The sequence below is a fragment of the Drosophila nasuta genome, chromosome 3 (assembly GCF_023558535.2).
Source record: "Drosophila nasuta strain 15112-1781.00 chromosome 3, ASM2355853v1, whole genome shotgun sequence".
NCBI classification, from domain to species: Eukaryota; Metazoa; Arthropoda; class Insecta; order Diptera; family Drosophilidae; genus Drosophila; species Drosophila nasuta.
The window spans coordinates 38,901,540-38,928,757 of NC_083457.1; the positions used below are offsets into that span (position 1 = coordinate 38,901,540).

General features: G+C 34.4%; 5 protein-coding genes across 8 annotated transcripts in view; 4 read left to right on the forward strand and 1 right to left on the reverse strand.

The window, feature by feature from the left end:
- LOC132793927 (opsin, ultraviolet-sensitive) overlaps positions 1-25,512 on the reverse strand; it is a 29,318-nt gene extending 3,806 nt beyond the window's left edge. For 2 of the 3 annotated variants that reach the window (XR_009633176.1, XM_060804089.1), the window contains exons 1-2: positions 8,211-8,559; positions 24-550 (exon numbers count right to left, since the gene is read on the reverse strand). Coding sequence is in view for 2 of the 3 variants with exons in the window: in XM_060804089.1 (XP_060660072.1) it covers positions 24-280 (257 nt within the window). In the remaining variant the exon portion in view is untranslated. Of the gene's footprint in view, positions 1-23; positions 551-8,210; positions 8,560-25,437 lie in introns of those variants that run through there. The other variant, XM_060804090.1, reaches the window with a different exon arrangement.
- On the forward strand, positions 12,466-17,159 carry LOC132792228 (carbonic anhydrase 2). Its single transcript, XM_060801493.1, has 4 exons — positions 12,466-12,685; positions 15,297-15,763; positions 16,150-16,377; positions 16,440-17,159. Exons 1-4 carry the CDS (start codon positions 12,646-12,648, stop codon positions 16,707-16,709), a joined length of 1,005 nt encoding a protein of 334 aa, XP_060657476.1. The 5' UTR covers positions 12,466-12,645; the 3' UTR covers positions 16,710-17,159.
- LOC132788221 (carbonic anhydrase 1-like) lies at positions 18,288-20,004 on the forward strand. Its single transcript, XM_060795553.1, has 4 exons — positions 18,288-18,464; positions 18,998-19,440; positions 19,494-19,721; positions 19,774-20,004. Exons 1-4 carry the CDS (start codon positions 18,428-18,430, stop codon positions 20,002-20,004), a joined length of 939 nt encoding a protein of 312 aa, XP_060651536.1. The 5' UTR covers positions 18,288-18,427.
- Positions 22,031-24,182, forward strand: LOC132790652 (carbonic anhydrase 1-like). Its single transcript, XM_060799276.1, has 4 exons — positions 22,031-22,210; positions 22,950-23,413; positions 23,467-23,694; positions 23,749-24,182. The coding sequence occupies exons 1-4, from the start codon at positions 22,174-22,176 to the stop codon at positions 24,004-24,006; spliced, it is 987 nt and encodes a 328-aa protein (XP_060655259.1). The 5' UTR covers positions 22,031-22,173; the 3' UTR covers positions 24,007-24,182.
- On the forward strand, positions 25,308-27,140 carry LOC132793928 (carbonic anhydrase 1-like). Of its 2 annotated transcripts, none has more exons than XM_060804092.1 (4): positions 25,308-25,681; positions 25,751-26,217; positions 26,277-26,507; positions 26,591-26,651. In XM_060804092.1, the coding sequence occupies exons 1-4, from the start codon at positions 25,624-25,626 to the stop codon at positions 26,594-26,596; spliced, it is 762 nt and encodes a 253-aa protein (XP_060660075.1). In that variant the 5' UTR covers positions 25,308-25,623; the 3' UTR covers positions 26,597-26,651. The 2 variants fall into 2 exon arrangements, with proteins under 2 accessions (XP_060660075.1, XP_060660074.1); XM_060804091.1 differs by having other exon boundaries at positions 25,311-25,681; positions 26,562-27,140.
- The last annotated feature ends 78 nt before the right edge of the window (positions 27,141-27,218 follow it).

Here is a 27,218-nt window from a genome sequence, read left to right on the forward strand (position 1 = left end):
TTCGTACATGATTCCACACTCACCTCAAGTCTGTGTCATTGTCAGTCACTGGATGCGGATGCTTGTCATGGACTTTACCAGCGTCTGCCACTGTTGATGCTGTTGCTGCCACAGCAGCCGCAGCTGCCACTGTTGTTGTGGCAGCTGCAGCAGCGGCAAGAGTTGCGTTCTCCGTGGCACCGTGACTGCTGCTGTGCAACACCTCAGAGAGAGCGCTGGATATCCACAGACTGCCCTCGTTTGTTGTTAAAGTGGGCAATGTTGACATGATGGCCTCCATGCTGCGTAGGAGTCGTCTGATCGTCTTTGCCTCGCTGTTAACGCTGTCGCTTTGCCAAAATTTACGGCCGTCGAAATGGCTCAAAACGGTTGCCCAGTTGCGTCTGCTGTTTGGACGTGCCACGTGACTTGCACCTGAAGGTTGCTTTACCTGCTTTATTTATTTACCGCAATTGGTAATGCTCTCCAGCAACCTGGCGCATCAACATTGGCATGTTGACTTTGGCTATTGTCATGGATGGCTCTTTTCATTAATTCCGATTCGATTCGACTGAAAAAATACAGATGAAAATGCAGTTTCATTTAATTGACTAATTTCGTTTTACGACATTCTTTTGTTCTAATGTAATTTGTAGCACAGTCTGCAAAACTAATTCGATTAAAGAGTTATCTAAGCGAATAGCGAGGAATTTGTCTTCTATCCACAAAGAACTTCGCATTCAAGTTAAACGCATTTTCATCCTGCAGCGCACTTAACACTTAATCAAACTTTCTGCTTTGGCTTACATAAACGAATCATAACTTTTTGCGGTCTAGCCAGCAGGTGGAAAGGTATGAATAGAAAAAGTTTATTATTACAAGCAACGTGAAAATAATAACATTGTTCAAGAACTCGGCCAACGGCAGTTGTGTTTAAATATGTAATCTAAGTCCAAATAGCTGTGGCTTTAATATGCATAAGCCATTAAGCTTTAGTTGTGAACTATATATTTGAGGCAAAAATAAAATCGATATTTAATTCACACAAATTTTACAATACAAAAACTATTTATTTAATCCCTTTTTTTTATATAATTTTAAATGTCAATATTTGAAATTATATTTAAATAAAAAGCATTTAAGGTGCAAGTGTCATATGCATTTACAATAAAGCGCATTCGTAGAAATCAAATTAAATAAAAAAAGATGGCAAGAAAATATCCCTTGCTAAGTAAAATTTCCATTTATATTGCAATGAATATTATAAATGTGTTTTCCACACATTGACAACCTTTGACAAATAACTCAATAATTCAGAAAATTATAAGAAAAAATTCAATGCAAATGCAAAATATTTTTGGTAGAATTTTAAAAAAGAATTGTGTCTGTCTGTCCGTCCGTATGAACACCTAGATTTCAGAGAATATAAGAGATAGAGATACCAATTGTTATGTTTACACAAAATTCTTGTGTCTAAATTTTGCCACGCCCATTTCCACAAAACAAAAAAAGTTGAAAAAGTTAACAAGCGTAATCTTTAAGCCAGAGCCGATTTTTGGTTCATACTACAATGTATTTTTTAATATTTATGAAAATTTGGTTATCATATAAAATTGTAAAAGTTATTTCTTTGGATAGGAAAAAAAAACTAACTTACTTCAGTTCTTAGTTGCTTTGACAGTCAATCTGGTATATTTTGTACTCTGTGGTGTATTATAATATCAATATACCAAGTATAGACTTTGGTATACTTAAGTATTTTTGTGGTATATTTATTTGGTATTTCAAGAATGATACCACACCGTTTTGATTTTATTTAAAATGGATATTTCGTATCTCAGCTTTCTAACTTGTCAAACTTTGAATTTACTTTTCTTGAAATTGTTTTATTAGATTAAGATTCAATTTAAGTGCATTACTTTACTGTATTTACTTTACTTTCATGAAATTACTTTATTAAATTTAGATTAGATTTAATTGAATTTTCAAACACTGTGTGGGTCTCGTGCATTTGCATGTTAATGTAATACGATTTGCGTTTAATTACACATGATTATTTATTAACACTACGATTTATGCAAATGCTTTGTTACATTAGCAGTTTGTCTTGGGATGAATTCACTTAGTTGTTGCTGCTAAATCGAAATCAATCTGTCGACGTTGCGGTGATGCACGCTTGCTGAAGAGATGAATTCCTCATTTAACACTTATCAAGTGTCTCGTTTTGGTCCTTTGATTATGCAAATGGTTAGCGCAACGAACGGTTTTAATTAAATCTACTTAATTGCTTATTAAATAACTTGAAGCCGGACCGCATCCGAGTCGTTATAGGGCCGTAAGTGCTTTTGAATACAAACACAAACAGAAATATATACACAGATCCATACGCAAACGCAATCTGCAAACTGGAAGCAGCAAAACTCCAAGAGCAACAGCAACTCAAACATAAGCCGCACTTGGCAGTGTAGGATAAGTTCTTGGCAAGAGTAGACAAGTCAAGTATGAGGAGGGGACAGAGAAGAAAACTTTCTTGAGGAAAAGCAACAGCTGTAAACGTAGTTGTAATAGTCGTGGCTCTGCACAGCAGCAGCAACAACTGCATCAACACAAACTGTTTCAGCGGCGAAAGTGGCCCAGAGGCCATTCCACGCACACACACACACATAGAAGCGTCATCTTATTATATTTATTTAGAAGCCAAGTGGCGGCTCGCTTTGTTCCCCAAGAATTTTGAGGTAAAGTAGGAGTACGTCACTTGCTTTCTTGCTCTCTTGACAAACTGCTCGTTTTATTTATTACTCAACTGTTTTGCCGTCACGTTAATTGGCACTAATTGGCCAATGCCAATTTGAGTTTTCAGTTTTGTCAATGGACCCCACGCACTACATAAGGCAAAACAGCTTTTCCTGCTTTTGTTCGAAAAGAGTACAAAATGCAGTTAGTTGGCATTTAAATTTGTTTGTTCCTGACTTCTTTGTGCCACACAAATACGTCTCTGTTCATTGCCATTTGAGCTCTGTGCTCTGTGACAATTTATGGACCAATTATTCACTGCGAATGGCCTGACAACAAAACAGACAATACGAATGTCAACAGTAATGATGTTCAAATGGAATAATGTGATTGAAAAATATTCTAGAGCAAATGAAATTAAATAAATCGAAATATTTATGTCAATCGTTTAAGATAATTATTTAGGCTTAGCAAAAATTGGATCCAAATGAAAACAAATTAAATACTATTGCAATAAATATTTATTCCAGTAGTTTCAGATAATAAAGCTTAGAAAGCAATAAATTGAATTCATATTCTAGTTTAATTCAGATCAAATACTTTTTAGTAAAATCTGTTTAATTTAAGCTTGGTAATCAACAAATTAGACTTAATATTCTAGAGCAAATCAATTTAAATACTTTTGTAATAAATATTTATGTCATTATGATGATACTTTAAGCTTAGTATGCAATAATTGTTTTTAATATAAGTTGATTTTCTAGAGTAATTTAAATCAAATACTTTTTAGAATTATTTTTAAATTATATTTAATATTATACTGCAAATCAAATTAAATACTTTTGCAATAAATATTTTAGTCAATAGATTTAGATCCTTCTATAAAATATTGTTGTGTAAGCAGTAAAAACTAATTGGAATATATTTGCAAATGTTATTCCCTTTAGGTTAATTTGATATTGATTCGAATACTCTCACGCACATGAAAGTGCAGGTTTTACTAATTGGAGGAAAACTTTAAACTTTTCACGAATTTTTAAGTGTGGTTCTCAATTAGCGTTTCAACAAAGTGTTAATTTGATTACTAACCATTGTCTGCAAACAAAATTCACTTTGGGGTAATAAAACTCATCAATTACTTTAATCGCAATTGTCAGCATTGACAATGGCCACTGCTGCTGCTGCTTGCTGAGTATGACTCGGAAGAAGAGCTTCAAAGAATGTCCCTTTCATCTTATCTTCGCCCTTCGTTGGCAAGTCGACATCCAATTACTTTTCACCCCAACGTGATCCTCTTATGCCCATTTGCATTTCAACCGAATTGTGAAGCAAACACTTTTATTTGGAATCACAAACTGTAGCACGATTTGGTTTGTTACCATGCATCTTGTATATTCTTATTGTATGAATTTCTTGGAAGTCCATGGCCAAGGCTAAAGCAATGTAATGGCATTTCTAAAATATTACATTATGCACATCATTTGCTATCCAAATGCATTTGGACACACATATTGAAAGCAATCTGCTTTGGCTAGTTTTTAAGTCATACAAAGTATTTCACTTTGCTAACAATAATAGTTGAAGGGCTGCAGCTGCACTTATAATTAAATCATAAAATGAAAACGGCACTAGCCAACCACAGGAAAGAGAGACGGAGAGAGAACGGAACGCTTTCGGCTGCCGAAACAGAAACAATTAAACTGCACTTGCACACTTCACTGGGCGGCGGGTGGAAACGAAACGGAATTGAGTAAAGTGTGAAACAGCGGAAATTACAAAAACGCGCGCCTAAAAGCATGCAACAATTATTTGTTTAAATAACGTTTCAATTTCTTTCGCCTCTGCCATTTGCTGTTTATACCCGCTACCCATAGGGTAGAAGGGTATTATAACTTTGTGCCGACAGGAAATGTATGTAACAGCTAGAAGGAGGCATCTCCGACCCTATAAACTATATATATTCTTGATCAGCGTCAACAGCCGAGACGATATAGCCATGTCCGTCTGTCCGTCTGTCCGTCCGTCCGTCCGTCCGTCCGTCCGTATGAACACCTAGATCTCAGAGACTATAAGAGATAGAGCTATAATTTTTTTTCGACAGCATTTGTTATGTTTGCACGTAGATCAAGTTTGTTTCAAATTTTTGCCACGCCCACTTCCGCCCCCGCAAATCAAAAAAATCGAATAACAAGCCTAATTTAAAAGCTAGATGTGCGAATTTTGGTATATACAATAATTACTGTAGTAGGTTTGATTCCTGATCAGATAAAAATTGTGGAAGTTATTAAAGAAATACTTTTGTATGGGCAAAAACGCCTACTTACTAGGGGTCTTAGTTGCTTTGGCCGACAATCTGGCACATTGTGCCGTCTATGGTATATTTTGAATGGTGTACTATATCGATATACCAAACATACCAATTGGTATATTTTTAGTATTTTCGGTATATTTTGAAAATGATACCGCAATATTTTGCCTTTATTAAAAATGGGTAGCGGGTATCTCACAGTCGAGCACACTCGACTGTAACTTTTTTACTTGTTTTCTACCGTTTTTGCTCCTCTTGTCAATTTTAATTTTTTCTCCTTTTTACTACTTTTTTTATTTGTACAGTTTTTACACTTAATAAAAGAAATATAAAAAATCTTCGGTTTTGCTGATTCACATGTTATAAAAAGTGTGCTGCTAAAATGACTTTTAAATGCATTAAATTTACGAATTTTTCAAGTTGAATATTTCTTTTGTTGTCAAGCGTTTTAAAAAAATCGAAATACAAATTGAATGACAAAATGAATTAATGGTGCATTCCAATAGCAGATTTTATTTTATGGCAAAGGTATTGCAACTTCTGGTAAAAATAAACTACCTTTGAAATTTATTTAGGCAAGGCAATTCCATTTTTATTTTAAATATATCTTTTGTTTGTTTAAATAAAAATATAAAGTTTTTGTGCTGAGAGTAGTAATGAGAATTGATCGTTTTTATTTATTTTCAAAAAATTTATTTACCTAAAACTAATTTACGAGGTTTAACCTTTGTTAGAATTATGTTTTCATTAAATTTAAGGATACCAAAAACGATTAAAAATTCAGCTCTTTCTTGCTCTTTCAAGCTTCGTCAATAAAGGGAACCGCAATTCTTTTAGATGTTCTACCATAACATATTACAGAGCTTAACCGACACTCTTGCTTCATAGTCAACTAATTTTGGAACTATTTAGTAGTTTGAAACTCGAGCTGTCTCGTGAGGTTTGTTATATAAAAAAATAAAATAAAGTCAGGTGCACAAAGAACAAATTAAGAATATATTTTAAGCAAATTTTTTGCCAAGCTTTTGGGAAATATTAGCAAAAAGTTGCAATGGAAACTAACAAATTGCGAGAATTCTGCATGGAAAAGCACGTTGATTAACAAAACCACCAGCAGAGTGAGATAGAAAAAGGGAAGAAGAGAGAAAAAGGGGGACTCAGCAACTAGGCTTTTGTTTTCATCAAAAATTCTGAGAAGGTTTCGCTTTTGCTTCGTTTTTTCCAGCCCAGTTATGTTACCAGTTGTCAGCCATTTGTTGATGGCTTTAATAAAAAAATACGAAAAAAATAGCAGAAAAATAAATGTGAATGTGAGTGTGAATATACGGATGTTAAAGGCAGCCCAAAGTGCGATGTGCTTTTATGGAGCAAGAGCACAAATGTATTCATAAGTAATTTGAAGTGAACATTATGCTTTTTAAATCGAATTTTCACTACACACAAAACGCAGACAGTCGCAAAGCGAATACTCGCACAAGCATGACCATCAATGGATGAGCGTGTGTGAGTGTACGAGTGTGTATGTAGATGTGTGCTTAGCCGTGTGTGCAGTCAGTTGTGCTGAGCTAAGGCCAATAATGTTGGTTGGCACTGCATGTAATATGCCACTTTTTGCGCTAGGCAACAGGACAGAGCTTGTCTCATGATTCTTGGATTTACTATATTGATTTACGCTTGCGCTAGTTTTCATTGCACTATTTTTCACTTATGTGCGGCAATTTATGCAGTCAGTCATCAGAGGCCCAGAACAACGCCCTCGCCATCGCCATCGCCACTTAAACGTGTCGCCGTTGTGGCTCAAGGCCAGAGCCACTTACCGAGTGCAGGCCTAAATGCGAATGTATTGAAAAGATAACTGCAAAGCAGTTTCATTCGTCGCCTCTTTAACGCTAGTTCGCTCGGCAATCTTTAAGATACAAAAGCTTGAATGCATTACTATTGCAACCCCAGCATAAGTAGTTGTCGCAACTGAAGTATCATCTGTCGCTAGCATATGGATCACATGTGTGTTGGTCACAAGTATGCGGTGGGGAAGGGGAGTGTACTCCAGGCCAGGTCGGAGAGGTCTCAGTTGCTTGAAGGCCAACAGCTAGCAACTAAGAGCTAACTGCCTGAAGGCATCAAGTCAGTTCAACAAGCCGGCCGGCCACTTGATGCAGTACGCTTGACTGATGCAAGGACTCGTGTTTACGAGAACTTGATAAATGCCACAAAGCACAGCCAACCACTCAGGTGTGACAGTCAGTCAGACAAAAGGTAGAGGCAGGTCTTTATTTTTTTGTGTTGTCTGTTGTCCCGCATCACAAATGGTTACTTTCCGTTTAGTCTTTTTAACAAATTCCGGACACGTTTTGTCTTCTGCACAATTTAAGCAGCTTACATTGAATGGCACAACAAAAATGTGTATTGTTTGCTTAGGTCATAGACAATAACCCATTTTATCTGCAACAATTTAAAGTTTTTGGCAAAGTTGCAAGAGATTTTTATTTTGGCAACTACAAAATTCAATCAAAGGAAAAGACATTCAATCAAGAGATTCAGCTGCCATAGCAAAAACAAATTATATCAAGGGTCATCAGTTAAAGTTGTTTTTATTTTTCTTTTGCTATTGGTCAATTGCTATTCATATATGTGCATATAGATATATTTTTCCTTTGCCATTTCCTTTTGGCATTTTTCTGTAAATATGGCCATAAATTGTATGCAATCAGTATTGCGGAAGTAACAAAGTTACAAGAATTCGTTTAATGAAAACATATTTTAAAAAGATGGGCAGCATTGATTTAAATTTCTAATTTAAGCAGGAAGGCAGAATATGAATTTCATAAATAAAATTTGAATTTAGAAAGTTTTCCCATTAGTTTTTGGCAACCAATATTCAACATTTAATATATATTTTATTTTAGAGGGTCTGCATTGATCTAAATTTGAAATTTAAGGAGCACGCAGTTATGAATTTCAGCAATGTAATTACTGACTATTTAGAAAGTTTTCGCATTAGTTTTGCTATTCAATATTTTGTGTACTTGCCTCTAAACTATAAACTACATTTTAAAAGCTGATTTCAAATTTCAATAAAACACATTTTACGTAAAAAGTTGAAAAACAATTTTGTGCACATTTATCTCAAATATAAGATATGTGTGTGTTTTTTCTTTGCTGGTCAGTTTTTGGCTGCTCAACTATTTACCTGTGTGACTTTGGCGTCAACAACTCATTTGAAGTTTCCAGTAAAGCAAAAGTTAAGTGGCGCCAACGCAAGAGTTTTTATTTCTATTTCACAGATTTCTGCGAAATGATAGCAAATATTACACAATTTGAGCAATTATGCTTTGATTTAATTGTTCACAATCGTTCACGTTTAACTTCGCGTATACGTAATGTTAATTGGAAATTCCGCGATTCAACTCGGCGCCAAAAAACTATAGTTTATGTTGTGGTCTGAGCAGAGACTGTCTCGGACACTGGGGACTGAGAGTGTCTGAAGGTTCGCGTACGACTGAAGCACAGGACACAGCTGCCAGCATTTTTATCAATGAAAATTGTTGCTTACTTCTGTGTGTTTTCCGATGCTGCACAGCTGCAAAGTTAGCTCTCTAAGAGAGTGAGACTTTCACTCTCGCTCTCTCTCTGTGCTCTGTTGCTCTTAAATGGTAGCAGCGTTGAGTATTTAGTATGCCACAGGATAAAGGCTGGCTTGTTAATGAGTCTGTTTTGTTATTATTGGTTTTTATGGTTATTCTTTCGGAATTCATTAAAAGCGACTTTTGGTCGGCACTTGAACTCGAATCGCCTTTCGGCGCTGGCGTAGTAAATATCCGCTTAGACTGGTTAAGTAGGACATGCCCCAACTTAGTTGGTCGTCGTCCTGTTTTCATGCCACCACATACGTGCCACGTTCAGCCGCAATTGAGTTCTGCACTTTGCATTTCCGACTTTACCGCATACACGACGAGTTTTCATATCATTTTCAACGTAATTTTGAATTATTTGTGCAGTTTACAACATCACGTCTAGCCACACATGAGTCCCTACACTGACTCTGGTTATCGGGTTTGAGTTTGCCACATTGAAACATTGCATGGCATTCAATAGGCGCAAATTGAGCAAAGCTTGCCGCACTTATTGGCTGCTGCACTTTAATTAAAAACAAATAACTGAACAATAGTTGAAATTGGTTTTGCCAAGAAATACCCTGTAGTCTGTAGTGTTGGCGTTGGATTTCTCGTTTTCACTAGCTCAGTTTAATTGAGTGTTTAATTGGTTGTTTAATTGGATGTTTAATTGACGCTTTGATTTCTGCAATTCATTCACAAGCTGTGAAGTGGGAATTCAACGTCGAATTAATATACCCCCTTCCATCATCAACATCGTAAAGTAAACAGGTCTGATAATTACTGATGTTGATTGATTAACCGGCGAAATAAAAGTTTTCCGTTCGCGACGTTTACAACAATTTAATAGGATAGGAATAAATGTTCATCGTTCTTGACATTTTAATTTTAAAGTAAACATATTTGAATTCTAATCATGTTGTTTGGAGATTTTTCTGAATAACGTTTTTAGTTCTGATCGATTTAGAAACTTAATGTGATCATAAATATTTATTGTAGGATAATAATTAATGATTTCCGTTTATTGACATTTTAGAAAGCATTTGTTGTATTAATGTAATTTTAAAGATTTTTGTTAGAGATTTTTCTGAAAAAGTTTTGAGTTCTGCACGATTTAGTAACTTAATATGATCATAAATAAAATATTCACGCCTTATAAAGCCAAAGAAATAAATTACAAGATTTAAATCGCTGAATTTATTCAATGAAAATATTCTTTAAATTACATAGTAAAAAAATTGCACATAAAAAATAAAAGAGTACAAAATATTTCAAAATACAAAAACATGTAATTGAAGCCACAACCCATGCTTCATATTTCGAAAAATTCATAAAATGTACAATTTTAAACCTCAATAGCATTTTTTTCAAATGAATAACCACTAAAATTGGACAAAATTAAATTTATTTAAAATGGCTGCATGGTAAACAAAAAATTGATCAAAATGACATCTATTTAAATTGTGTGAATGGTAAACATAAAATTATATACCAGCTGACTATGTTTTAGTTTCAAATTTGCATTCTTTTCACCTTTCACATTGTGCGTTCGCATCGCGTTTTTATTTTTTTTGTTGCTTTTTTGTCTGGCCAGACGAAAATTAAAAGTTTCGCTTTGTGCAGCTTTTAAAAACTAAGCGACAATTTTATTTATGTGTATAAATGTGAGTGTTTGCGTACATCTAAGCTTTATTCACATACGAATTATGAGTGTTGGTGTAATTTTTCTGGTTGTAGCGCAAGCAGAAAGCACTTACTCTTCACCTTGCCATTACCATTAACCACACAAAGTAATTAGTGACTTGGAAGAACATGAAGAGCTGCTACCAAGTTGTGTTCCACTACCTTTTGCTACCACAATATAAGCGTTCTATCACAGATAAGTTAGCGTAAGTGCTTTTCAGCAGAAGATGCCTCGAAGGTCTCCGAAACATAAATGTTAGACAATTATATAACTGTTTGGACTGTTTGAAAGTTGAGTTCGGAGCACTGCTTTACACACATCTGCTTAGGCGGCTATGTAAATAAGACAGTTTCAAGACAAACAAGATTCCCCCCAAAAAAATAAAGAAAAACAAGTAAGAAAGCTACATTTGAGTGTGCTCAACTGTTAGATACCCGTTACCCATTTTCAATGAAAGCCAAACAGTTCTTAAAATATACCGAATCATATTCTAAAAATATACTAAAATATACTAGAGGTTATATTTGGTATGTCGGTATGTAAATATAACAGCAATGAATATCAAAAATGAAGTTGGTGAGTATTTAGGAAATTTATATATAGTGAAAGAAAACAAAAATATACCAAAGGAATGTAGATATATTATTACATTAAGAATATACGACAGAGTACAAAATATACCAGATTGTCATGTCAATCAAGGCAACTAAAACCAGACTGCAGCAGATGTTTTTTGGCAGACAAGCGCTGATCAAGAATATATATATATATTCATACATTTGTTGGAAACACAAAGTTTTAATACCCTGTTAACCTTTGAGCACCGGGTATAAAAACGCGTAAAGTTTCCATTCATCGAATCAGCCTCAGAGCTTGAGAAAGTCCCAGACGATGCGTCACTGTCAGTTACCTTCGATGACGTCAAGTTAGGTTTTTTGGTATAAATTACCAAAATTCAAAAACTCCCCGAAAACTTCATCATAACATATTCTTGAAAGAACAACTAATTACCATTCTCTTGACTTTTTGTTTTCTGCAATTGCGTCTTTGTTTTTGTGCGCCAAGCAATTAAGTCTCGAATCTATAATTGACCCCAAAGCCACTTGGCTTACTCACTTTAATAGCACAACCGTATTAAATCATAGGGGAGTGTGCTGCTAAATATAATGGAAATGTTTTGTTTTATTACTGCAAGTTGAGTGCCAATGACGTTGCTTGTTCTCAATTGCAATGCAATTTGCAGCAACGATATCAAAAGATAAATATACGGCAATCAGACTAAGTATTCCATGGAGATAAGAACGTGTCTCAGACAGCATCTAATAGGGTTTGATCGCCCTTCTAGATAAACACCGTTTAGTTGGTATTTCGTCAAGAGATTTCATGTCACTCAACAGTGAGTGCAAGCAGTGCGCAGCCAATCAGTTTTCATTTGCAACACGCACATAAATTGCTTAGTCAAAACTTGTCAGTGTAACTGTTTACGTTAGAGATGCGTTAAATATTAATAGACTGTGATTGATTAGGAAACGATTTTAAAGAACTTTCAGGTCATTCAACAACTGCCTTGACAGTGACTGCAAGCAGTGTACATCCAATTAGCTTTCATTTGCAGCACGCACATAAATTACTCATTGACAAGTTTTCAAAGTAACTGTTTACGCCAGAGATGCTTTAAATATGCATAAACTGTGATTGATTGGGAAGTGATTTTTAAAGGAATTTCTATTAGTTTCGCATTAATTTCCGTGTAGCACTTCTATGAGTCAAAAAACATTTGCTTTGTTTTGCAGTAAACGGTTGTTAAATTTTCTATGCATTATAAAAGTTTACCCCTTAGTCATTTGTTTTAAGTTGGCGTGACATTTAGAAAGTCACTGTTTAGCGCAGCTCTAGTAAAAATTTCCACAGCTGACCATTGACAATATGGTTCGCATTGCGTATGCCGACAGCCTGAGGCCAATGTCGTTATCGATGTCGTCGATGTCGCTTCAATAATGCTAGTAAGGGCCTGGGCACGGGTCCGGGGTCTGATTTAAGTTTCAATTGAATTGAATTTTAGTTGACAGCAAGCCACCACAAAAACAAGCAAACGCCACCTTTGGCAAAAAAAAAAAGCTAAAATTGATATAAGTCGCGACAGCAGGCGGCCCTCAACCGCAGTTGTGCGACCGCATTTGGCGGGTGAACACCGACGATATACATACGTAGTATACGACGACACAAATTCCCAGCCAAGCACAGTAGTTCCTTAACTTAACGCAGTTTAGTTACGTTTGGAAAGTGTGATCGCTGTAGCTGTGGTTTGATCTGTGTGCGCGTTCAACATGTGGAATCTTCGTGTGCTGACATTGATTTTGGCCTGTGGTGAGCAACAATTCCGAGGATTAAATTGCATCGAAGCAAGTGCTGTGATAAGATAAATTTTATTGAGTGCAAATACATTGTCTAGTACCAGTTTACAAGTAATATCACTAGTTTATATTGCCCTATAGACGTTTTCATTATTAATAACTATTGCAAAACCTGCAATCCAATTTCAGTAGTTTTCCTTCTTTACTGGTTACGAGTGAGACTTTTATCTCTTTTATTAGTTTTATACTTGTTGTAACCAATCTGTGCAAAATTTATATTCTAAATTTAATTTTTTGGTACTCAAACTAATCTGAGTGTATTTTTATCGGATTTTTCTTACAATCTATGTTATTATATTTGTTTTTATTGATTTATATTAGATTGTTTTGAACCCAAAAGAAATCCAATTGAAATTTAGATAGTTACGATGAAGTTATTTTTGTTTTTTTTTTAATTTTAAATTTTTTAATTTCTTTTTTTTTGAGTGATATTATTCAAATTTTGTTAAACCATTAAAAAGTAGCTTGTCTTAAAGCTAAGCAATATATATTGGTTAGGAGTAAAGTTATTATTATTTTTATTATTTTATTTTTTGGTACCGAAAATAATCAGAGTTTAATTTCTGATTTTTCCTTTCGACTGATATTAATTCAATTCAACAATTTTTTGAATGCAATGAGACTCTTTTATTCCCAAACTAAAATGTGCTGAAGTTTCCCACACTACTAACAATTTTAAACAAATAAAATATAATATTTTGCTGCTTATTTAAACTTATTCTACTAAAATTTGCGAAACAGTAATTAGTCATAAATGACAACTTCAATCACAGGAAGATTTTGTGAAATGTTCAACCACTCTGAAAGGTTCTTTCATGTCGAGTTTCATTCATTTGTCCTTGACACGACACACGTCTAATAAAAATAGGTTGATTATCTCACTGAAAAATCAAAAACACGTCCATAACATGTCTGTCTGGCCCAAACCTATACACAGAAAGCAGACAGACATGCTGTCCACGTTGGTTGCTTTACGATTAAATACAAAATACAAATAGGTCAGCTGATAGTTACTTCTGTTGAGTTCTTTTGATTACTCATCCAACCATGTCACGTCCCCACGTCTCATGTCTCATGTCTCATGCCATGAGCCAGACGCTTCCAGTCACTCAACTCAACTCAAAGAGCTATATTTATAGCGTATGGTTAACCGGAAATCTTTTGCTTTAAATAAATACAAAAAAAAAAAACACCAAATGATTGTCTTGTTATCCACTTATAAAATTTGACTCATTTACAAATTAATAATACAATAGTTAAATGCTTTGGAATTACCCTCCAATGCTCACAAAGAAGCGTATTTTGCGTGTTTAGTTAGCTAAACTGTTTATTTTATTGTCCCTGCTACAATTGGGTATAATAGAGTAGACAAATGTTGTAGAAAAGTTTGCCTGAGCAGTTTGAATTGTGTAGGGTATTAACTGAATATAGGGTAATATAAGCTTAAGATACATTTCTAACTAAAAAGTGGCTAGTACTCAAAATAAGCAGTAATGTTTCGAATAGATTTAATACTCAATGTTATATTAAAAAAAAACAAAGTGATTAAGCAATATATGTAGTACAATATATGATATTTCATTAAGAAAATGTAAGTAAATAATTGATGTAGTACAATATATATCAGCTTTAATATGCTTACATTTTTTATAGAATATCTTCTAGTCGAATTTTTAAGCTATTCCATTCTCACTTGTGGTGTGCCATAAATTAGCTGCGCTTCAGTTATTTCAAATTTATGGCATTAGCAAGTGTTTCAATAAGTGAGATAATTTTACAAAATTAATATAATTAGATAATCGCCTAAACACAACATAGTATTTTGTATTGTGCTTAAAGAATACGTAGTTCAAAAGTTCTATTAGCTCACATTCACATTTTGAATGCAAATTGTTACGAATTGTGATTAAAACTTGTTAACTTTTGTTCGACTGCGGCTTCTACAAGTACTTTAATAATAAATTGCACAACCAGACAATATAAATTTCACACTGACAATAATTTATTTATATTGGTCAGAGAATTTAAGCTGTGCAACACATAAATTTACTAATTTTCGCCTGTAATATTTATTGACTTCTAGTCAGAAATAAGGTTAATGCCTGACAAGACAATTGATGACATTGTTGTATAGCAAAAGCAAAAGCAAACGCAAAGCAAATAGAGGAAGTTCATGAAAGTTCAGAGCGTTATTATGAGCGTTTAACACTTGTGAACTTTACTCGATAATTGTTACGTAATCAATGCGTAATTAATGCTAATCAATTGCTTGACCTACGATGCAACACGCCAATTATCAATTGGTGGCAAACAACAAGAATCAGCTGATGAATTGATAGCAAAAACTGATAGCATAAACATTTAGGCAGTCTCTGACGACTATTTTTAGTGGTACCAAAAATAGGCGCTAAATTAATCGCGGGAGTGTCGGAAAATATTTGCTTTTTAGCTCGATGTCACTCAACATCATCGCCGTCATCATCGGCGTCGATATCAGTGACACCAATTGTCCAACCAATTAGCACGTTTAATCAGACAGACACATTGATAATTTCCATTTGCAGTTGTCGCAATCTCTGGCCAAGATTTTGGCTATAGAGGCCAAGACGGACCGGAACATTGGGGCGATGAATTCAAACGTTGCAGCGGCAAGTACCAAAGTCCCATCAACATCGATGATCTGAATGTGGTCAAGCGTGATTATCCCGATTTGGAGTACATCAACTTTGATTCGACGCCCGAAAGCGTCTCGGTGACCAACAATGGACACACGGTGCTGGTCAAAATGAGCTTCACCAAGGGCAAGGAACCTCGTGTTCGTGGCGGACCTTTGGAACGACAGGCTTACTATCAGTTCGAGCAGTTTCACTTCCATTGGGGAGAGAACGACACCGTGGGCAGTGAGGATACCATCAACAACAAAGCCTATCCGGCAGAGATGCATTTGGTGGTGCGCAATCTCGACTATCCAGACTTTAATAGTGCGCTGGGTCAGGATCATGGCATTGCTGTGTTGGCGTATTTCTTTAGGGTAAGTCTTACAATTTTATATTATTTTCCGATGAAAAAAAACACTCAAATTAATATAAAAAGTTCACAAATTTAAAGTTTTTTTTTCTAGTTTTTATCTAGTTGAAAAATCAAGATAACATTCTTTGAATTATGCTGAAATGGTGTTCAAATTTAACCCAGAAGCTAAATTCGTAAATCAAAATCAATATTCTATAAAAAGTTTTTGTTAGAAATTTTGAAATATACTCGTAAAATTGAATGCCGAACGAATAATCTTAAATAAAAATAAAAATTTTTTTAAATATTTTAAATAAATCCAGAAAAATACCTTCAAATCCAGTTTTTAGAACATCATTTTACTCTCTGTGTAACTTCAACTAACTTGTGGTACTTGTATATTTATAGATCAAAAACGTTGGCAGCGCCAGCTATGCCGAGTTCACCAGGTCGTTGGCCAACATAAGCCGCAAAGGTCAAACCATTGACTTGTCAAACCCGCTGCCTTTGATGAGTTATGTATCCAAGGATCCGGTTAATTTTTATAGCTACGTGGGCTCGTTGACAACGCCGCCCTGCGCCGAGGAGGTAGTCTGGGTGGATTTCCACGAACCCATTGACATCTCCGAAGACCAGGTGAGTTTCCTTCCCACTTCTTATATCATATATGAAATTATATTCCTATATTTACTTTACAGCTGCAACATTTCCGTCTGCTGACTGCCAACGATGACCACTTGAAAAATAATTTCCGTCCAACTCAACCGCTGAACAATCGCACCGTTTACCAACAGAATCCCATTGAGTTCGATCACTCGAATAGTCGTTGGGGCAAGATGCCAGAGTACAATCCCAACAAAAACAATGCTGCCACCTCAGTTGATGGAAGTCTCGCTGCACTCTTAGGCTCCGCTTATAGTCTGCTGCTGCTGTTGTTCCAGGAATCTGTAACAGAGCTGCTTAATTAGACCCGTTTAAGGTGAGGCCAAAGTCATGACCCAACGTCGGGTAAAGACCCAAAGCCAAGCCCAGACGGCAACGCGAATTGTTTTTGTATGTGTGTTAAACGCATTGCTCGCATTTCTCAACATTTTAATTAAGCCGCGTAATTTACCTACCTGAGCATTGTTTTGCTTATTTGACCGAAAAAAACTGCGCTTAAACATCAGAAGTAAATGTGGCACTTTATAAATTAAGCTGCAGCTGCACTTGACACCCAATTCAAATTATTTATGTTATATATATAAGCCAAGCTATTTATGGTACTCTTTTGAATTTGTATGTCCATCCAATAAGTTTTGTATTATGTATGGTAATCATTATGCTAGTGCACCTTGTGATTTATAAGATAAGTAAAGTCGATTTCTTGTTACGTATAGTTGACTATCAATAAACAAATATAAATCAAAGCCTCTCAATCTGCAAGGTTATTATTATATCATTAATTTACAGCGCTGATAATAGAAGTTCTTTTAGTATGGTCAGAATTGTGACAGCTTCTTATCAACAGGACTTGTTATGGACTTTGAGTGCAAAACTTAAATAATCACAGAATCAAAACAAAATTGTTGAGCAGGTCATTCTCAAGTTTGCCTAACTGTTGATATTAAAAAATTGTAGATTGAATTGATTTTAAGCAAACATAACAAATTTGAAGTAAGTTGTTGAAGTTATAATTATAATGTTATACAGAGCTTCAGGAAAATTAATAACATTGTGAGTATTGTTTTATAATTCATCAAGCTGAGTGTTTTCCAGGCACTAAATAACAAGAAGAACACATTTTAATCATACTAAAACAGCAGATTAACTTATTAGATAAGCAATGGAAAACTTTTTTTTTTCCAGTTGGATATTTCCCAGATTCTCGGATATCCGTTTTTTTATATGTACAGTGAACCTACCTTTTCATACATAATTAACTATTTTGGGAGGGCACTTAGACAAAAATTGTGGAACTGTGCTTGTCCATTTAATAGATTTTTAATTGTAGTTGTAACTCTCAAGCCAATACTTTATATTTTCAACATGCACAATATTAATAATTCAAACAAGTTAAAGCTATTTAAATTTCCTTTCAGAGAGCCGAAGATTAAATACGCTTTACTATTCGTCGAATACAATATTATTTAAATGGTTTCTTAATTTTACGTGCTTACAAATCGATATGCCAAGAAATTAAATCAAGAATGAACAACAGATTGTTATTATTTCTCAAGTCATGGAGGTAAACAGGTTCTCGTTGGATCTTAGTACCACTCAAAATAAATAGGCAATCGAAAATAATATGCTACAAAGTTTCCCTAGCTTTAAGCTGTCTAAATCAAAATGTAGAGAACAGAGTAAGTAAAGTTCAATATCGAAATTAGCTTCTCTCTAAGTGCATCAAATACCGTGTAGCTAAATAAACTATGTGACAATTTACATTTACAATTGACCACGATGACGTCGAAATGCAAGTTTCAGTTGCATGTAAGCCAGGTGAGAGTTGTTTATAAGTCTTGACAGCTGGTGAATTCTGACCACAGTTTTGCGACTGCATTTGATGGGTTAACACTAATCGGTTCACATTTTGTTGACATTGCTCAGCTCTGTTAGTTCAATCTAATTTGTGGGTTGAGCACGAAGATTCAACTTGAATAAATGAAAGTGAAGTTCATTTTTGGTTTTGATTTTGATTGACATTATGCAAGTCGCTTTTCTGGTTTTCCTCTTGTCTCACGGTAAGTAACTTTATATGAATTTTATATACCATATACCATTATACAATATTATAATCATATAATAATTTGACTCCTGATTAAAAGAGATTAGAAAAAAGTTTCTATGATATAGATTCTTCATAAAAACAATCACAAAAACACGAGTTAATAAATAAGTTATAAGCCCCCAAAAGCTACAACAAACACAACTAATTTTTGTAATTAAAAAATAATTTCTTTCTAAATTTCACCAATATGGCTTTGGCAGCAGCACATCAATTTCTGTCAACTGAAATATTTTCAATTTATTAGCAGTTATACATATACCGAAGCGCTGCTTTAGTAATTATACAATAATTCTATACGCTAATTGGGAAATGTCATAACAAATAATTTAATAAATAGCATATGACATATAGTAAATCTGATGAGTATTCATAATATGTTTTGACAGCATAAATAGTTGACTAAATTGATTTTGGATAAATAACAAGAGTATTTTCTGGTTTATTATTATACTTAAAAATCTTTTCAATATAAATTTGCATTTAAAGGACTCGTTTCTGGCCAAGTATCTGACTACGATAGTCAGGCTGAAGTTGAAAATGAAATGGAAGATTCTCCGCAATGCAGCGGAAAGTTGCAGAACCCCATTGAAGTCGATGAGCTAAGATCAGAACCCAAAGAGTTTCCAGAGCTGCACTATTTCAACATTGATATAACTCCCGAACGTGTTCACATATCGAACAATGGTCACTCTGTGGTGGTCAGAATGAACTTTGAGATGGGCAGAGAACCACGCATGAGAGGCGGTCCATTGGAACGCAATTCATCCTATCAATTCGAACAGATGCAATTTCAATGGGGAGCCAATGGAACAGTTGGCAGTGGGTTTCCTGTTGAATTGCATTTGATTTTTAGGAGTATCGACTTCAAGGATTATAAAACTGCTTTAGGCTATGATAATGGCATTGCAGTAATGGGTTTCTATTTTAGGGTAAGTTGAAGCTTTATTAATACTTATAATTTTACTTGAATTTGTATTTTTAGGTTTCTGAAATGGATCATACTTATCTTGAAGAATTTATGCAGAAATTGTCGACGATTAGTCGCAAAGGAATGTCAGCCGACTTGGAGAAACCTGTGTCCTTAAGAAAAATTCTTCCATGGAATCTGCTCAATTATTATAGCTACACAGGCTCTTTGACAATGTCGCCGTGTGCTGAGAAAGTCATCTGGATAGATTATTGGGATCCCATATCTATATCACAGAGACAAGTGAGTCCAAAGAATCTAACTTAGTTGCTTAATTATTTGTTTTGCTTTCCAGCTGAATCAATTTCGTGAGCTAACTGTACATGATGATCATTTGAAGAATAATAATCCTACAACTTGGCGAATCAACGATCGCATCATCTACGCGAATTCACCCCCAATGCCAGAATTCATGAAAGGCCCCCAGACTAATCCCGTTACAAGTGCCCCAAGCAGCAGCTCATGCAATGTGTCTAAGGGACTGATTTTTCTTTTAGTGAGCTTTGCTCACTTGCTGAAAATATAAACTTACTTGAGTGCACTTTTGTGGCATATATGGGCCATTTATTGGCGTACATGTTGCATTTTCTCATTTTGAATAAAGATTAATCTAATATATCTTAATTATCACTTAAATTAGACCAAAGAATGATTTTGGAATTATTTTTCTGTTTTAAGATAATTTCAAAATGAACAATCTCGTACCCAAATCAAAAATTCAATATTTTAATTTATATATTTTATCGTAAGTCAAAAAAAGTTCTTAAGATCAGTGTTAATCCAGAGCTGTAAAAATATGGATTACTTATTTTTGAAATTGCTTCAGTCGATGATTTTTTTCACTATAAAAAGTGTTTCCCTCTATAAATTCCGCCAGAGAATTACCTATATAAATACTCAGACATATTAAAACGCTAGTCTTTTCATATATTTCAAATAAATTATTTAATATAAAAAACATTTAAAACTATGAAAAATCAATCCGCCTAACAACAGATTCCCAATTCGTTTGCTGCCAAACGAATCCCAAATATTTAACTGAGCCAACTTTCTGCTTTGCCTGTTGTAGCTCCTGTAGCTTTGATGCTGTTGCTCAAGGCCAATATTTCAGTGGCTTTTAATTTGCGTCGTTTGCCGCGCCACCACGCTGCATCGCGATTTGGTTTTGCTTTATATGCATGCCTCGCATGCTCAACAATTTTAATTAAGCCATGTAATTTACCCACCTGAGCATTGTTTGCTCTTTTGGCGGGACTCGCAACTTGACCGAGTTCCCCAAAAACTTGCGTGTGGACTACGATTAACACTTTAAGCGTCAAAAGTAAGTGTGGTGCTTTAAGCATAATAATTTATGCTGCATTTATGTAATACACTTAAGATTTTGATAAAATGTTACATTTTTATTTCTGTGCCTTGTGACTTATAAGATAAGTAAAGTATTGTTACGTAGCCAACTATTAGTAACATCTATAAATAAATATATAGCTAAGTCTTTCTATCTGCAAGGTTATTGTTAATTTATTAATTTTAGAGTGTTGATAGTACAAGTATCTTTTGATTGAACTATGTTACGAGGCTATCAATAGTCACGGGATTTGAGTAGTACAAAGTTTAAGAAATCCCCCAAGGCATATGAAACTGGTCATCATAGAGTTTAATGTGTTTATAAGTTATCTTTAAATAAATGATATATCAATCTACAATCATATCATAATCATACAAAGGAAATGCAATATGGAAACCAAATTTAATATGATATGTTAAGCTCCTATCGATGTCTTATATCAAGTTAATTTAAAAAATTAATATTGCTAGTACTTTAAAGTATTACACATTTAGTTCCGGCTGTAATTCCCCTGTCGACGTTATTTTGTATACAATATGTAATCATTATGAGTGTGCCATTGAAGATAAGACACACTGTCATCAAACTAAAATACTTTTGATAGTTCTAATAACCCATTGACCGACTTATAGATAAACTGATACAACACATGTTTTGTACACAAAGTCCAGTGGTCATTAGCTAAATGGTGTGATTTCCGTTTTGTAGAGTCGTTGCTAGCCAGCCAATATAATTTTCTTTTAAACTCGCATTTATTTGAATTAAAAAATTTAAAATTCAATACAAAAGGTTTTTTTTTTATTGATTTACTTTCTGTAGATAAATTTGCCTGCAATATAAATAAAAATGCTAGCTTAAGTATTACAAAAAGTTCCCCAAAACATTTTAAATTTTGGCATTTAATTAGGCATAAGTTCCATTGCAACACATTTTCGGAAATGATGTGCCGATAAGCTTCATTAACATTAGGCTGATTAAATGAGAGAGTAATGCTCGAAGCGTAAATAGCTTCTCCGTAAATGCATCACGTATACGCACATATAACGTATACGCTGAGTATGTAAATACATTTTTCTACTCTATGACAATCTACCTTTACAATTCTCCATGATGACGTCGAAATGTAAGTTTCAATTGCATGCAAACCAGGTGAGAGCTGCCTATAAGTCTTGTCAGCTTACAAAAGCTGACCGCAGTTTTACGACCGCGTTTGGTGAGTTAACACTAATAGCTTGACATTTGCTGACATTATCTAAGCTTGTCATTTTGGTTTACTTTGCGGGTTATTACAAGAATTCTCATCACAAAATAACGAAAAGTTGTCGCTTTAATCTCCGACTTTTTGACATAATGAAAATAGCAGCTTTGGCTTTCATTTTATGTTGTGGTAAGTAAGAGTTATGTTATTACTTAATATTGTTTGGAAACTGATTAGTTATAAGAGTAAATATTATGTTTATTATTAACAAACAGATGTTTTCTATTGGCCCAGACAACCTAGTAAATATTTAAGCAATGTCTAAGAAATCTTTACCAGCAATAAACAATTTTCTGAAAGTAGTAAAGCAGATATCTTTTTTTTTTCTTTTTCTTTTAAATATTTTCTGAAAGTAGTAAAGAAGTTATTCATTTTTGTAATAAAAAATTTTCGTTTATGGAATTATAAATACAAATAAAACAATTGAAAATGTTGGTAGCTTAGAATGAACAAACATCAATAGTCAACACACAAATTGATAAATTAATTTTATAATCCCGAAGCTTAGTTTTCGACACAATTAATTTCTATGATTGCAAAGCAATCGCTGACTGAATTTTGCCAGCAGTTAGCTAATTTGCAATTTAAACCAACTCCGTATTGTTTTGTTGGGCCCATCTGCAGAGCCATATGTCATTTCAGGCTTTGCCAACCAACTGAGTTGTTTACTAATTAACAGACAAAGAAATACATTTCTAGATAATGAGATAATTTTATAGGCAAATTGTTAAATCAATGCTAATTGCAGAAACGACAACAGTGAAAATCAGTGTAAAGACTGTTCGTAACAAAAGTTGATAACAGAATCAGCTGACAAAATAGAAATTAATATAATTACAGGAAAATTCAATTCAATTTTCTTTTTCAGTACTTGTTGCTGGTCAGGATTTTGGTTATGGAGGCCAACATGGACCATCGCACTGGGCAGAAGATTACAAGCGTTGCAGTGGCAAATTCCAGAGTCCCATTGACATCGATGTGCTGAGCGTGGAGGTTAAAGAATTTCCCGATATTGAGTATACCAATATTTATGTTACTCCCAATCGTGTGCACATGGCCAACAATGGACACACAGTGCTAGTTACCATGAACTTTGAGAAGGGCAGAGAACCACGCATCAAAGGCGGTCCATTGGCACGCAATTCATCCTATCAATTCGAGCAGTTTCACTTCCATTGGGGAGCCAATGACACAGTTGGCAGTGAGGATTTGGTCAATGATCGTGCATTTCCCGCCGAGCTGCATGTTGTTATAAGGAGTTTGGACTACGAAGACTTTAAAAGCGCCTTGGGTCAGGATCATGGCCTTGCTGTGTTAGCTTTCTTTTTTAAGGTTATATAATTGTAATATAATTCTCTATGTTTTATTGAAAGTTTAAGTTTTAGTTGAGCAGCGATGATAATGGGGATTATGCGGAATTTGTGGAGAAGCTGTCAACGATTAGTCGCAAGGGCATGTCAGCTGACTTGGAAGCTCCGTTGCCACTTAGCTCTTTCATTTCAATGAATCTTATTAACTTTTATAGCTACAATGGATCCTTGACAACGCCTCCTTGTGCCGAAAAAGTCATTTGGATAGATTACCAGGAACCCATTTATATTTCAGAGCAACAGGTTACTTCAAATCTAGTTCTTTCTCAACTGAATACTTATTTATTTCCATTGCAGCTAAATAAATTTCGAGAGCTTACTGCTCATGACGATCATCTGAAGAACAATTATCGCCCACCTCAGCCGATTAACGATCGTATTATCTATGAGAATGCTCCTCCAATTCCGAGTTATGCTAAAGTTGGATATAGCGCAATTCCTTTTGTGGATGTCGCAAACGCAGCTTATGCAAATTTATGCTTTGGTGGCAAGGGGCAAGTTTTCCTCCTAGTTACATTTATAATAAATTCATTGCATCCTTGCTCACTGTATTAATTAAGCAATTCAATTTGTATACAAAACATGTGTCTCTGTTGGAGACATGTTGATTTATTGATACAAATCTGTACACTTGTATTTTATGTTATTTATGATATTTAATTTGTTATTGCCCATATTGATTTATGCTCAAGTCATGAAAATATCTATTTCTTTGAATAATAAATAAAAGATGATGAGAGATTAAATTTAAAACAATATTTAAGTCTGGCTATAAATGCTGGGAGCACGTTAATGGGATAACTATAAAATATTCAAATGCTGTTGTAAATAATATGTATATGTATAGTATTTACGTTTAAAATTGGTATATTAATAACTAATGATTTTTTCGAAAAATATACTCATAATATATATCATTATTATATATCATACGAAATTGTATACCTAATAGTAGAGAAATTCTTCTCAAGCGTCAAGTAAAGACTACACTGAAAAAAAAATATATCAAGATTTTGGTCTTAGTACTAGGAATTTTGGTGCTCAAGACGTTAAAATCGTAATGCTAGTAAACAAATCTTGATTTTAAGAACTTTTGGTAGAAGTTCTTAATAATAAGACAGCGCGACTAACTGAGCTATGAACGAATACACTCAAAGCTATATAAAACCATTTGACAATTTCAATAGATTACATTATTTTGTAATATAAATCTAGTATTTTTGGTCTTATTTTGAGAATTTGGCATTTTTCACACTAATGTTCTTAGCTTAAAGAATTTAATTTTAAGGTGGTATCATTTTGAGATCACAATTTTTATAAAAAATGTTTTTAATTATACAAATTTGTCTATTTTCAGTGAATATTCTGAGTAATTTGCATTCAGACAACATTAAAAATATTATAGAAAATAATATCCCCATAAAGTGAATGACAATAATCAGCTTCAACTATTATGGAAACACAATTTACTAAAACGTACGTTCAATTGCTTTGCAGATAAATATCTGCAATAAAAACAAATGAAAAGCCATTAAATTTAGGTAAGTACCGATGGTCACCACAGATATTTTTCTCACAATTAGTTATTATCAACAAAATGAGAAAATCAATCTCATTAGACTAAAGTGGATCACTTTACTTTATTCTGTTGAAATTTTTGATTGGTTCTTTTGCCTATTGAAATAGATACTAGATACTTTTTGTTGATATACGAGTATTTACATAAATATTGAAAAAAACGTCATTTGATTTTTTCAGCTGATCTTTCTTCTAAAAGTAGAATCGATCTTGATTTATGTGCCTATGTAAATATCGAGTATTTTAAGCGTAGCTTTCGATAATTTAGGCTACGATCAGCTGTTCAATCCTGGGTCACTTCAAACGAAATTTATTAGTTTTTTTTTTTATTAATCCCCAATTTAAGTGCTGTCATGTCTTTGATCTGCATGCACTCAATCTAAAAATCGTTATTTAAAACATACTTACTGTAACAATTTATTTGTTTAATGTGTCCATTGGGAATAGAGCACAGCTGTGATTGAGCTTAAAATCAATTTATGTCATGAGCAAGCTTGCTACTTCATTAGCCACTTGAATTGCAATCACAGTTGTTGTTTAGTTTCAGACTTGAAAACACAAAGATAGTTTCAGTCAAAAGATTTATTAGATCAAATGTGGAAGCTCCGATTTGGAATGGCCTGGAGAGCAGTAATGTTATTATTAGTTTGTGGTAAATAATAATTGAACTCCTAAGAATAAATCAAAACAAGAAGCACATTACTTATATCCCTTATTGCAGCTGCTGTTACTTCTGCAGAAGATTTTGGCTATGGAGTCCAACGCGGACCCGGAACTTGGGCAAGAGATTACGAACAATGCAATGGCAAGCACCAAAGTCCAATTAATATTAATAAAATGGCTGTTATAAGGATGGAATATCCTAAAATGAATTACTACAACTTCGATTTACGACCCAAGTCGGTAACCTTGACCAACAATGGACACACTGTGCTGGTCACAATGAACTTCACAGAAGGTAAAGAGCCGCGTCTAAGTGGCGGACCTCTGAAAATAGATGCTGTTTATCAATTTGAGCAGTTCCATTTCCATTGGGGAGAGAACGATACACTCGGTAGTGAGGATATGATCAACAATCAACGATATCCCGCTGAGCTACATGTGGTGATGCGTAGTCTAAAATACCCGGACTTTGCCAGCGCATTGGATCAAGAACAAGGCGTTGTGGTATTAGCATTCTTCTTTAAGGTAAACAGAATAGTTATGTATTATAGATGTTGCTTTAAACTGATCAACATTTAATTTAGGTGGTTGAAAGGCCATTGAATCCGTATTATGGCGAATTTGTGGAGATGTTATCCGGGATCAGAGGAAAAGACAGCTCGAAAAACTTGGTAGAACCTCTGCCACTGTGGAAGTTTCTCTCAACGTACTCAACAAGGTATTATAGCTACATTGGTTCGTTGACAACGCCACCTTGTTCAGAGGAAGTGCTCTGGATTGACTATCAAGATGCTATATACATATCGGAGTACCAGGTGACCACAACTGAGTTCTTAAAATGTAATATAATTCATTATGATCTCTCACAGCTAAATCTCTTTCGCAACCTCACCGCCAGCGATGAGCACTTGAAGAACAATTTCCGTCCAATTCAAAAGCTTAATGATCGTTTAATTTACGAAAATGTACCCAAGGACAATCTACAAACGAACTGGATGCCTCCACCTAGTGCGGCGCCCTTGACTAGCTCTTTAAATGTGATTATCCTACTGGGCATCGCCATGTCCGTGCTGCTAAAAAGGCCATATTTTGGCAGCCTTTTAATTTGGAATAGTTTACTTGGTATACCGACGCAGACCGCATCATACTTTGTTTGCGTTAAAGGCATTGCTCGCATGCTTCACATTTTAATTAAGCCTTGCCGCAGCCAGCGAACTTGTGCTGCTATTTTATGGTGTCGTTTTCGTTATGGAACTTAAATCAATACTAAATACTAGATGTGAACATTAATGGTTTAAGGAAACCAAGTAATAATTCTCTTTTAAATTAAACACTTCGCTGTTTGTATAAGCATTTGTTAATTTGTTATGTTATTGCAACTATCTTTAAATTGCATTTCATGTGCTTTTCAAATAAACAAATAATCAGCTGCAGAACAAATTTTAAGGATTTTATCTTACCTTATTTGAATAAATCAAAATCTTTAGCATCTGAAAAAGTAGTTTCCATTTAAATGAAGGTTGCTT